This window comes from Mesoplodon bidens (genome assembly GCF_964165515.1).
Source record: "Mesoplodon bidens genome assembly, chromosome: 10".
Taxonomy (NCBI): domain Eukaryota; kingdom Metazoa; phylum Chordata; class Mammalia; order Artiodactyla; family Ziphiidae; genus Mesoplodon; species Mesoplodon bidens.
The window spans coordinates 77,545,057-77,557,717 of NC_138172.1; the positions used below are offsets into that span (position 1 = coordinate 77,545,057).

At 44.1% G+C, this 12,661-nt stretch overlaps 1 protein-coding gene across 1 annotated transcript; it reads left to right on the plus strand.

Annotated features, from left to right (window-relative positions):
* Positions 1-1,060: 1,060 nt before the first annotated feature.
* On the plus strand, positions 1,061-5,112 carry ANKRD66 (ankyrin repeat domain 66; the record flags this gene model as incomplete). Its single annotated transcript, XM_081246806.1, has 3 exons — positions 1,061-1,223; positions 2,938-3,166; positions 4,914-5,112. The coding sequence occupies 3 exons, from the start codon at positions 1,061-1,063 to the stop codon at positions 5,110-5,112; spliced, it is 591 nt and encodes a 196-aa protein (XP_081102932.1).
* Positions 5,113-12,661: the final 7,549 nt, after the last annotated feature.

Below are 12,661 nucleotides of genomic sequence, written 5' to 3' on the forward strand. Positions count from 1 at the left end.
TTAAAACAAAAACAAAAACTCTGTGTATGGGGTGGTGAAGAATACCTTGACTGCTAGGTGTTTGGTGTCATTGCCTCGCTTTGTGCTAAGGCACCAGAGGTTTTCTACATCATTGTTTTTGAACCATCAGACCAATTATCAGCACAGGGAACAGGACCAATCACATTTTAATATTATAATGAAAATAGCTTTGACCTCATGGATCCCCCAGAAGCATCCCAGGGAGTTCTAAATGTCTATAGACTGTAGTTTGACAACTGTTGGTTTGTGTCTTAATGTTGTAAACAATTTTTAGCCATTTTATTTTTAAGTTTTCATCTTGTCCATCTCCTGAATTGGTGTAGAGATAATATTTAATTTCCATGGGGCACCTGCTCTGTATCCAGTATAAACTGCTCACATGAATTGTCCTTGTATTCTCAAAAGACCCTGGCTAATTATACCCATTCTTTTTTTTTTTTTTTTTTTTTTTTTTTGCGGTACATGGGCCTCTCACTGTTGTGGCCTCTCCCGCTGCGGAGCACAGGCTCCGGACACGCAGGCTCAGTGACCATGGTTCACGGGCCCAGTCACTCCATGGCATGTGGGATCTTCCTGGACCGGGGCATGAACCCATGTCCCCTGCATGGTCAGGCGGACTCTCAACCACTGAGCCACCAGGGAAGCCCATTATACCCATTCTTTAGATGAGAAAGATAAGGCACAGAATTACACAACTGAGAGTCACACTGCTAGCACTTTTGAGTAGGAGTGGGAAGTAGTACTGGGAAGAGGTTTGAGGCCAATGAGCAAATGTCAGCCCATGAACTTAGCCTATAATCCTATAGGCAGAAAGGAACCATTGGTCATTTTTGGATAGGGGATTGGCAAGCACTAACCACAGGAGCTAAGGTCCAAATACACACTCAGCAGGGCATGCACAGGAAGCAGCCCTGGATGCAAAGGTATAAGGTAGAAAGAAAGTAAACAATCAGGAACCCTATGGAATCACTCCCTAGGAAGAAAGTGTTGCAGAGAATTTCCTAAATGGCATGCTTTTCCCACAGTTGTTTTTTTGGTCATGGAATTGACCAAACTGGCCGACATGACAAAACTCCACCAAGCTGTAGCTGCTGGGGATTACAATTCAGTGAAAAAGATTTTGAAGAAAGGTTTCTGTGACCCAAACTACAAGGATGTGGACTGGAATGACCGAACCCCACTTCACTGGGCTGCAATCAAGGGTGAGTAGGCAATGTCTACGTAGATCCATCCCTTCGAGACCACTGTTCATGAGGTTCCCAGTTAGTAGTCGGTGTGGGGTAGTAGAAAGAACATTTCTTGGGAGCCAGATGAATGAATGGGTCCCATTACAATCTTGGCACCTCCACTTATTAGTTGTAGCACCTTAGGCAAGTTATTTAACATCTCCAGGACTTAGTCTATTCATCTGTATGAAGAGAGCAGTAATGCTGCCTTGGAATCTTGTGGTGAGGATTCAGTAAGATAGCGAATGTGCACTGCCGAGCACGTAGAGACTCTCAATTAAAGTTAGCCTTCTGCCCTCTTGAGGGCAGAACAGGAACTTTGTCCTGTTCATGGCTGGGGCACGCCAAACAAGGCTCAGTTATAGAACTGGAGGAGGATCGTGGCAAAAACTCAGCCAAGGGGCTTGTCAAGACCTTCAGCCATAGAACACCATTGAAGAATGTTAGGAAAGTATTACAGTCAACTTTGCTTTTTAAAAATTTGTTTTGACTCCCGTATGGCGAATGGGTTGGTGGGAAGCAAGCCTGGCTGCAGAGAAATCCGTTGGGAGAATTTTCCAGTACAAAGTGATGGGAGCTATGCTAAAGCACCTGTCAGTGAACATTTGCTATATGCTGGGCTGTGTACTTTACGCCTGTGATTCTTTTGTGCTTCACAAGAACTCAGTAAGGTAAGTGAATATATCCTTAACTGGCAAATGAGGAAACTGAACCTCGGATGTTTGTTTCTCATCTGGGTTGCCATGATTAGCAAGCGGTATTTATTGTCAGGTATAAACCCACATCTCTCTGACGAGAAAACCTGTGCTCTTAATCTGTGCTAGCTTTCATGTAAGTGGGACTTGATGTATTTTTTTATTGAGATGTAATTGACATACAACATAATATCAGTTTTAGGTATATAGCATAATGATTCAATTTTTGTATATATTGTGAAATACCACAATAAGTCTAGTTAACATCTGCCACCATACATAGTTACAAATTGTTTTCCTTGTGATAACTTTTAAGATCTACTCTCCTAGCAACTTTCAAATATGCAATACAGTATTATTAGCAATAGTCACCATGCCATACATTACATCCTCATGACATTTATTTTATAACTAGAAGTTTGTACCTTTTGTACCTTCACCCATCTTGCACCCACCCACAGCAACCACGAATCTGTTCTCTGTATCTGTGAGCTCAGTTTTTTTGTTTTTAGATTCTATATATAGTGAGATCATATGATATTTGTCTTTCTCTGTCTGACTTATTTCACTTAGGATAAAGCCCTCAAAGTGCATCCATGTCGTTGCCAAATATTTGGTTTTGCAGTCGGCATTGAGAATGCCGAAAGCAGAGTGAGCCTTAGGGGTGTTAGCACAGGTCAGGGTAGAGTGACTTGGAAGAAAAAGCAAGATTCCTGGGCAGGGTCTGCAAGAATGGACAGGAGAGGGGGGTGTCCTGGAAGGAACAGAGGGAATCCTTGGAGGGCTCAGACCAAGAGTGGGAGCCACAGGGTAAGAGTGGGGTGCTGAGTGCCTGGTAAGAAGAGGGAGAAGAGAGGAGGGGTTGATGCTTGGAAGCTGGAGGGACCTCAAGGGCAAACGTCTCCCCCTCTTTTGTGCCACCTAGGCTAGCTCTGGCCTTGGTCCAGCAGAGACACTTTCACCCTAACCTTTTGTTTCTTCTTGGGACATCTAAGGACACATGGAGGTGCTGCAGCTCCTGATAGAGCACGGGGCCAGGCCCTGCCTGGTAACTGATGTGGGCTGGACCCCCGCTCATTTCGCAGCTGAATCGGGCCATCTGAACGTGCTCAAAACTCTCCATGCCCTGCACGCCGCCATCGACGCCCCTGACTTCTTTGGAGACACACCAAAGAGGATTGCACAGATCTATGGGCAGAAAGCCTGTGTAGCATTCCTGGAGCAGTAAGTTTCCTTTATTTCCAGCTATAAAGGGCAGAGAAATAGGAGCCAGTGACCAAGGTCTTTGCCAACTCAGTAGTCTCAGGTTGATGAAAACGAAACGAGGAAATCCAACCAATTGTTGTTTGACTTGTTTTTACCAATTCTTTACTGAAATGGCTAGTTTGGGGTGGGAACTATATTGTTTTAGATTATTTAGATTATTAAAATCTATTGTTTGAGAGTAACAGAGACACACTACTATAAATAAAATAGATAGGGCTTCCCTGGTGGCACAGTGGTTGAGAGTCCGCCTGCCGATGCAGGGGACACGGGTTCGTGCCCCGGTCCGGGAGGATCCCACATGCCGCGGAGTGGCTGGGCCCGTGAGCCATGGCCGCTGAGCCTGTGCGTCCGGAGCCTGTGCTCCGCAACGGGAGAGGCCACAACAGTGAGAGGCCCGCGTACCGCAAAAAAAAAAAAAAGATAAACAACAAGGTCCTACTGTATAGCACAGTACTATATTCAGTATCCTATTATAACCTATAAGGGGAAAAGAACCTGAAAAAGAATATATATATTCTTATATGTAATATAAAACTGAATCACCTTGCTGTATACCAGAAACTGATACAACATTGTAAATCAACTATACTTCAGTTTTTTAAAAGTCCTCATTACCTTACAGAAAATAAAAATTAGAGAGGCATTGAACTAGATACTGGAAAGGATTTAAAGATACTTCAGGTACAGTGCTGAACACTAAGAAGCTCCCTGTCTGGGAGAAGAGAGAACTTGTTTACATAAATAAAACTAATACAAGATAGAAAGTGACAAGGTCAAAAGAGCAGGTCAGAGGAGGGAGGCTTTGTGGTCTGAATATGGAGAGGTCACTTGCAGCTTGTTGGGGGCACGAGGGCTGAGCAGCAAGCAGGTTTGCTGTCCTCTGAGTGAATTGTGCTTTTTATCATGTTTTGCACTTACAATACTGTTTGCCCTGCCTGTATGATCATTTGTCCTGTCAAATTTCATTTGCCCTCATACTGGCTCAAATCTTATGTCCATGAATGGGCTTTCACCAGTGTCCATAAGCAAGTCACATATTCACCTTTGGCCTCATATACAAAACAGTGTTTTTGTATGCTTCCCATCATCCGTGTGTGTATGACGATTGATTCATCTACTTCTCCATCTATCACCTGTTCTAAGATTCTGAGGCTATCATCTACCTATATATATCATCTAACTATTCTTTAGATAAATCCATCTATACATACAATACGTACGTGATTATAATTTTTATTTTCTTCCCTACCTGTTTCTGTACTTTAAATTTTTCTACAATGAACAGACATAGCTTTTATAATTAGGAAAAAATGCAATTAAAAAATAAATGAAGGAAAACAGCCTCCCCATACTATGCAGGTTGCTCTGCTGATGTGAGCACTTTAAAAATGAGCAGGGGGTGCTTAGTGGTGCAGCCACTGTCATTAAAACTGACAAGCACTTCAAACTAAGTGCTTGTCTTTGATTCTCTGGACATCCCACCCGGGCACCCTGTTTTTCTCCACCTCAGAGTAGTTTCTTTAGTGTCTGAGACCTCCCTAAGTGTATACTTGGAAATGCTTGAACTTGGCTGCCTTTCTCCTCGACTGGACGGCGGAGGTGCCCATGCCGCATGTAGAGGGCAGAGGAGACGCCCCTCTGCAGGCCGGGCAGGCTGTCCAGTCCACGGGCGCTGGGGGGTTGAGAGCTGGTTCCCCTCTCCTAGGGCTGAGCCCCAGTGCCGGGACCACCGCGAGGCCACCAAGCAGAAGGGGTTGCGGCTTGATCAGCGGGATGAAGGCTGGGATTCCAAGAAGAGGGAGTTGGAGCTGTCACTTCCTTCCTCAAAGCAAAACACTAATAAGAAAAAGAATAAGACTCGAGGCCCCACCGGGCTCAGCAATACCAAGGAGAGGAGAGTGTGAGAAGGCTGGCGTCCCAGGACCTGGAGCCGGGTTTTCTGGCAGGAGACTTTCCTTGGCACCAGACTAGGTGTTGTTTGGTGTGTGTTGTCCTGACATGATTTTACTCCTAGACCATTAATTACCCACATGGCTTCTACCGATAGCTCCTGACCTGTTGTTCAATCTGGAAGTCTGGCCTGGGGACTCGCTACATGGGCTGTCTCCTCCTTGCCCATACCTGCTGTCCCTAAGTACTACCAAGAGGGGACAAACGTCAGCTACTTGCATTTTTTCACCAGTGATTTGCACCGTCAGCATCTCCTGAACCCCTAGATGCAATTATAGCATTTCAGGGGCCAAGAAAAATCTTCTCCTAAGGAAACTTGGTTGTTTCAATGAAAAAAAAAAAAAGTATTGTAACAACAATATCTCAAAAATGTCCAACATTCTCAGGTCAGTTAATCTATGAAAAAAAAATTATTTGTTGTCACATAGACCAAGCAAAGCGGTGAAGAGATATAGCTCTGAGTTTCCAGCTATTTTTTTTTTTTTTTGCTTGGGGTAGAAACCCACAGTCTCAGCAGGGCCATTTTTACCAATGATCCTTTCTACACAGGAGAAACAATTTGGACAATAGATTAGCTCAGTGAGAAATAAAAACCTTAATTTTTTTCCACTTAATAATGGGAGCTAGCATAAAATACTGGAACATGTAATTACAACTCTACTTGGTCAACTGTATATTTTAGGAAATCTAAATACAGATCAGATATTTCCAATGAAAATATTGCATCTAAATTGAGATACGCTATAAATACAAAATGCATATCATATTTTGAAGACTTAGAACAAAAAATGTAAAATACCTCATTAATAATATTGATTACATATTGAAATGATAATATTTTAGATATTGGGTTAAATAAAATATATTACTAACATGAATTCTACCTTTTTCCTTTCAGTGTTTTTAAAAATGTGGCTAGTAGAGTTTTTAAAATTATATAGGTGGCTTGCTTTTTTTCCCCCATCAGACAGCACTACACTAGAAACCAGACAATAGTTAGAGCCTCTACCAGGCAGCTGGCCTAGTGTACTTGAAATGGCACTTTCTAGGTTTACTAATTTTTCTGCCTAAATCAACGTGTTTAGGCACCAAACATCATCTTAATTACACACTCCTCAATGCTTATGTTAATATAGGTCATGTTTAGTTGAATTTTCTGAAATAAATAAATGCTTGAGCATCTTATAGGAAAGCAGTATAGGTGTGCAGGATGCCTTGTCTAGTGTTTATCCATCCCGAGCATCAATTTCCTTTCTCTAGTCCCTGCAATCCACAGGGATAGTTCCTGCTTGCCATCCTTCAGTCAGTCCTCAACCAGTGGCAACAACTCCAGCTGGACCAATAAACATCTTCTCCTGGGAGTATGAAGGAGGAGACCCTGGGCCCGCCGGTTCTGGGGGATGAGGCTAAACTCAGGGGACATGGGGGTCTCTGACTTCCATCCTGACTCACCCTCACACACACATTGCCCTTGACCTCTGTGCAGAGTTTCCATCCTCTCTGCAAGTTCACACTTCTCCCCCACCACCGACCATAGCCCATGCAGAGGCTTGTGGGCCAAGGGAGAAGGGAAAGGGGGAAGGGGGAAGGAGAAGGGGGGGGAGGGAGAAGGAGGGAAAGGAGGGAGGGGGGGGAGTGTGTGGAAAAGGGCCCAGGCTGCACCACTGAGCCCCCCACATTGGCAAAAAAAAAAAAAAGTCCTATAGTTTTCCCCTTCATCACTCATATTGAGTCTTGTCTTCTCATGGGGCCCCCTCACTGATGGCCCGCCCACAGATAAGCCTCCTCCCTCACTGGGTCCCCATTCCCCTCACTGAGCCCTCTGCCAATTCAGAGACCTCCGCCTGCTCAAGGAGCCCCCTTTTCACAATTTCCCCTCCACCCTCGGCTCTGGCCACATGCCCTCAGAAAGGCCATCTCAGGACATGTGACTCTGAGCTGGGTCCAGAGGGAGAGGAAGCTGTAGGTTCTGCATCTGCCATCTCAGCTGGGATGCTCCTGGGGTCCTTATGCATCTTCACTCGCACTTCCCCCTTCATCATTGTCTTTGTCCCCTGAGTGACCCCCGGTGGCTCTTCCTCTGGGGCAATCTGTCCTTCCAGGCACTGGCCCCCAGGTGCTGGGCTGACCAAAAGGCACTGAAATCTGGCCTGGAGGTCAGACATGGAGGGTGGCCAGATCTGGTCTGGATCTGGTCTGGGTGTCCATTTTCAGAGTAGCATTGATGACTAGAGCTCGTGGGCCAGAGGCTGGGATGGGAGGGACGGGGAGACACTGGGGCCTGTTCTGCTCCCTCAGCCAGCGGGGGACCCATGGAGGGGAATTAATAGAGGTGGGAGTAGTAAAAGGGAGGGTATTTTAACAGCCAGGACTCCCACAGTAAAGCCGGCTGCCCTGAGGTGTCTAAACAGTCGCCTAAGCAACTTCCAGGGGTACACAAGACTCCGACGTAAGAGTAGGCTGAACTCAGGAATTTCTGTGGCCCTTCATCAGCTTTCACACCCCACATGGATAATAAAAAAAGAAAAAGAATTAAAAAAATATTCTTCTCCTGGGAACTTGAAGTCTTCATGAGAGCAGGGACAAATAGCGTATAACCTCAGAAGTGTGGAGTAGCTAGTTCTGTAATAGGGCTGAGGACGGGTTGAGGGGTGTTCTAGAAAGAGAAGGAAAAGATGAGGAGAGAGAGAGAGAGATTGGGACGGAGGGAGGGAGGGAGGGAGAGAGCTCGCAAGCCCACAACTTTCTAGTTTCCAGTTCTGGCTCCTTTCTCAGGAAATCTGTGAGATACCACTTTCATAATGAGATTTCCCCTTTTGCTTGCAGCACGTTGAACTGGTTGTTTTTCCCTTACAACCAGTCATTCTTCATAAACACAGTATTTTAAGATCATGGGCTTATGAGTCAAATAGACTTGGGTTTGTATCCTCACCTATGAAATAAGCAAAATAATCCTTTCTTCCTGGTTTCTGTGTGGATGACACAATGTGTAACATGCTGGCATCAGCACTGTGTACCTGGTCCATGTAATGGCTATTGTATTACTATAGGCGTGAGCTCAGTTTTTCCCTGAGAATCCCAAAGGCATCCAGGAAGGATGCCTTTTATAGGTTGAGTGAGGCTCTCCAGTGTTCAGTCCATAAATACCCCCTCTGCCTAGTGTCATGGCACAGAGAATAGCCCATCTTCCATTGGCTGGACAGACCTGGGCCAAACTGCAGTAAGTGTTCTTAGGGTCCTTCACGTGCTCCATAACCCACGGCCTCCCAGTGTCCTCACTGAGTCCCCCTTTCACTGTTATCTTCATCGAGGCATTAGGAGAAGGAATATATTTCTTGTCCCATTAGTTTTTGTATAGCTTATATGAACAACAGAAAGAGGACACCAAAATAACTTCCTTGTACGAAGAATTTGTTGCGATGCAGATTCTGTGCTAAGCACTTTACACGTACCATATTATATCTAATCTGTACGACACACCTGCAAGGCAGGTATCATTGTACCCAGCTGACATCACAAACTAAAATTCTGAGAGGTTGAGTGAGTTGCCCTAAACCACATGGCTGATGCTCATAAAACCTTTAAAGCCTGCCTGGATTGAATGGAGCTTTAACCCTTCAGGGTTAGAGATGTCGGACAGGTTGCTTAACTTCTCTGGATTCCCCGTTCGTAACTTGGGGGAGGATAGAGTGTCTATACCATAGCATCGTGGGGAGAATTAAATGCGATAACTCACGTCAAGCGCTTAGTACAATGCTTTCCATGTTTAAGGGTCTTTAAATTACGTGGAAATCTTTTCTTGGCCATGGAAAATTTTTATATCTTATTTTTAAAAATCAGTATTTACTGAACAGATTCCAAGAACTGTACCACAGAACAGAGCACTTAGGGTGTATCTTCATGAAAGAAAACAGGAAAAATGCAGTCAACAATCCTATTGTTTGGTAGTTATGATATCAAAGAGGTTTGTGGGATTTATTTTTCTTTATAACATCAATTATTTGGCATTGCTTGAGAGAGAAGGTCCCAAACAGCTTGGGTTCAGCCAAAAACATTACTAAAGTTTTTTCTTACCGGTGTTCTGACTTTCATCCTTGACCTTATGAATTCAGGCCAACACTTTGTTTTCTGTTTCTGTCCTGTATACTCTGTTGGCAGGCAACGTTCACTTAAAAGCCCTGAAAAGAGGAACTTCGTGGGTGAAGACCAAAACATCCAACAAAAAAAAAATGAGTTAACCAGATCCCATATTTCACACTGAATCATCCCATAATACTTAAAATGATCATTCAGTTCCTCTTCTTTGATTATTGCAATATTGCCTTAGGAGACAATAATATCTTGACTCCTAAATCCCTCCCCCCACAAACGTTTTTGTAATTAAGTAAAGAGATGGCAAATTCAGAAGGTAAAGTGACTAAACTGTGGATTAAAAAAATCTCTCAATAAGGAGACTCTTAAAGTCACTTGATCAAGAATAATACTATTTATATGGGGCTACCATACTGAGAGAAAAGACAGACTTTTAAAATGGAGTTAATACAGAAATCAAAATTATGAAGAAGAATAGAATGTTTGTTATCTGATCCCAAGCCTGTAATCTAAGCTCACTTCTGAATTCTCATCCTTAGAGACCCCTGGTGCCTGTCAACCTGGGCTGCTCACTGCCTGGTAATATATACCGCGTGTGCCAGGCATGTTACTATGTCCCAGTCAATAATTCTGTGAGGCAGATGTTGCTATAAGTGAGAACATAGGGGTTGAGGGGGCTTAGGTAATTTGCCCAAGTCATATAACTAGCAGAGGCCAGAGCTGGGCCTTGGACTTAATCCAGGTCCACAGCCTGGCCACACATCCATGGTGCTACCCTGCCTCTGCACACTGGGCCCTGGTACCTGCTGCCTCTGCTAGACACCCTCCACTTCTGTGAGTTGGGCTGTTTTATAAATGGAATATAAATGGAATCATGTAGTATTTGTCCTTCTGTGACTGGCTTATTTCACATAGCGTCATGTCACCCCACTACTCAATCAGGTTGGCAACAGAATTTGTGTACTTGTTTGAGCTGAGCTGATAGGTTGAGGATAATAAGCTTGGGTCTTGAGAGCCACGCTGAGTAATCTGAACAATCCCATATCACACCAGTGCTGACACTTACCCTGATGCACCCTGATGAAACTTCTTTTTCCATTTCGAGAGCATGATGAGCAAACAAAAAGAAATAAAAAAGAAACAGCCAAGCTTGTGAACTGAGTTCCAAAGGCATTGGTTTGTAAAAGCAACAGCTATTACGGAATACACACAAGTACACACACACATACACACACACACACAAAACCAAACTATAAATAGTAAACTTTATGAGAGAAGGGCCACATAATTTATTATTCTCTTTTAAGATACCATGTTTGAATATCATGTCATAACTGAGTGAATGAACCCTGAGTTGTTTTTGTTTTGTCTCGTTTGGCTATAAAAGCTATTACTTGCCTATGGAGAAAATCCCCAGTGGAAAAAAATGAAGATTGCTTAAAGTGAAAGCATAATGCCTATGTTTTGGAAAAGTGCCATGTCAGAGGGTATGAGAGCATAAGGGTAAGAGTCAAGGCTTTAGCCCCAGAGAGGCTTGGGCTCCAGTGCTTCCCAACTAAGTGACACTCAGCCAGCTGCTAACTTTTATGAGCCTGTTTCTTCATCTGTAAGGCAGGATAAAGGAACCCAGAGCCACATGGTCATGGGAATCCCAGTACAAAACATTAAAAAGGAAATCTTTGTGGCTTAGTTTGCTCGAAGACTAGCATGATGTGCAGAAACAGGAAGATGATGTAGAGAATAGAAGCTGTTCTCTCCAATTTCTTTTGCATTAGCTCTTGTAATGATTAAATGGTATATGACCAGGAAGAAAGAACTGAGAAAACTTGACAGGAGCAACCTTTCTCAAAATTAATCAAAACCAAAGGATTCCACAAAAAATAAGATGGAAGGACAGAGGGATGACTAGATGGCTGGAGAGGTGACAAAGTGAGCAGTAAGAACTAGCAGGAAATAGGTATAACCGTGTTCTCTGTAAATTTCTTTTAATTTTCTGTATATTAAAAGTTTTCTAGATATAACACTGGGGGGAAAAACTACAGCTTTTCTGTAGCAGCGAGTGGCCTCTGGAAGTGTCTGTGGTGCCCCCAAGCCAGGGAATGAGGAACATTCCCTCACACTCTGCCGTGTAGTTGGGGTTTAGGACCCAGTGTAGACAGAGCTGGGCAAGTCCAAGCAATTCAGCTTCCAAGCACTTTGAACTCGAGCAATTCCGTTAGCCTGCCTTATCCCTAGTTTCCTTATTCATGAACAGTGAAAACTATGCCTGCCTCTTAGGAATAAATGCAAGTATCCCTGGCACCATGATTAAGAAATTCGAGTCATTAATATTCTTAGTATCAGAGGCAAAAGGACCTTCAAATCCATCTAACCCAAACCCCTCATTTTACAGATGGACAATCAGGTGCTCAGAGAGGAAAACTCATTTTCCCAGGGTCACACAGCTGATTAGTTGTAGCACTAGCCTTTGAATTCAGGTCTTCCGTGTTCCAGTCTAGTACTCTGTCATTGCATCAATATTCCTCCTGAGAAGGCTTGTTTCTTCCATCTTATAAAATGATGCAGACCAACTACATGGCCATCAGGTATCACCAATGATTCCAGGGCAAAAGAGCAAACACCCAGCAAGAGACACCCAGAGCTGGAGCAGTGGAACTTTCTCCCCCGCTGGCTTTGCTGCTCTGACCCCCACCCTCAGGCAGCCCTAGATTCCATAGGATCAAGGGGCTTTGAGGCAGCCAGCCTTGAGCTCTCCATGGACCTTGAGCCTGAGAAGTACTGTGATTTTTCTGTTTGGGGACCAGAGCATGGCGTGTGGCAACCCCAGGTCCAGCCGTAGCCCCTGGGCAAGCTATCTCTTGCCCCATCTCATTTGACCAGATCAGGGCAAAGAAGCGGCTCCTTCCTGGAATATGACTGGGGTCCAGGCCCGCCTATTTCCACCTATGTTCTTCCATGTTAGCCTACCAAACTCCAAACTCTTGCTAAATTTGCAGAAGAGAAATCAGAGACCTTCTACCCTCTTAAGAACCATGTGACTGTTTAGCAACTTGGTCCCAAGGGCTCAGAAATCGGAGAAACAACTTCTACTCTCATCTTCCTACTTCTGCACGTCGTGCTGCTTTTCGAGCAAACTAAGCCACAAAGATTTCTTTTTCAATGTTCAGTCCTGGACTTCTCATGATCATGTGACTGTGGGCTTCTTTATCTGTCACCATGAAACTTGATCACAGACCCTGAAGAATCCAAAGCAGTGAGATACCTTCCACTGAGAAGTTAAGGTTTCCTATGAAAGAGTGAACTTTGATGCTGCATATTGCTTTTACAAAAATGTTAAGCTGCATACAATTTGGGGGTATCTTTCCTGCCATCAGAGAAATCTCTGGAACTGGCTGATTCTTTGCTAGCCAA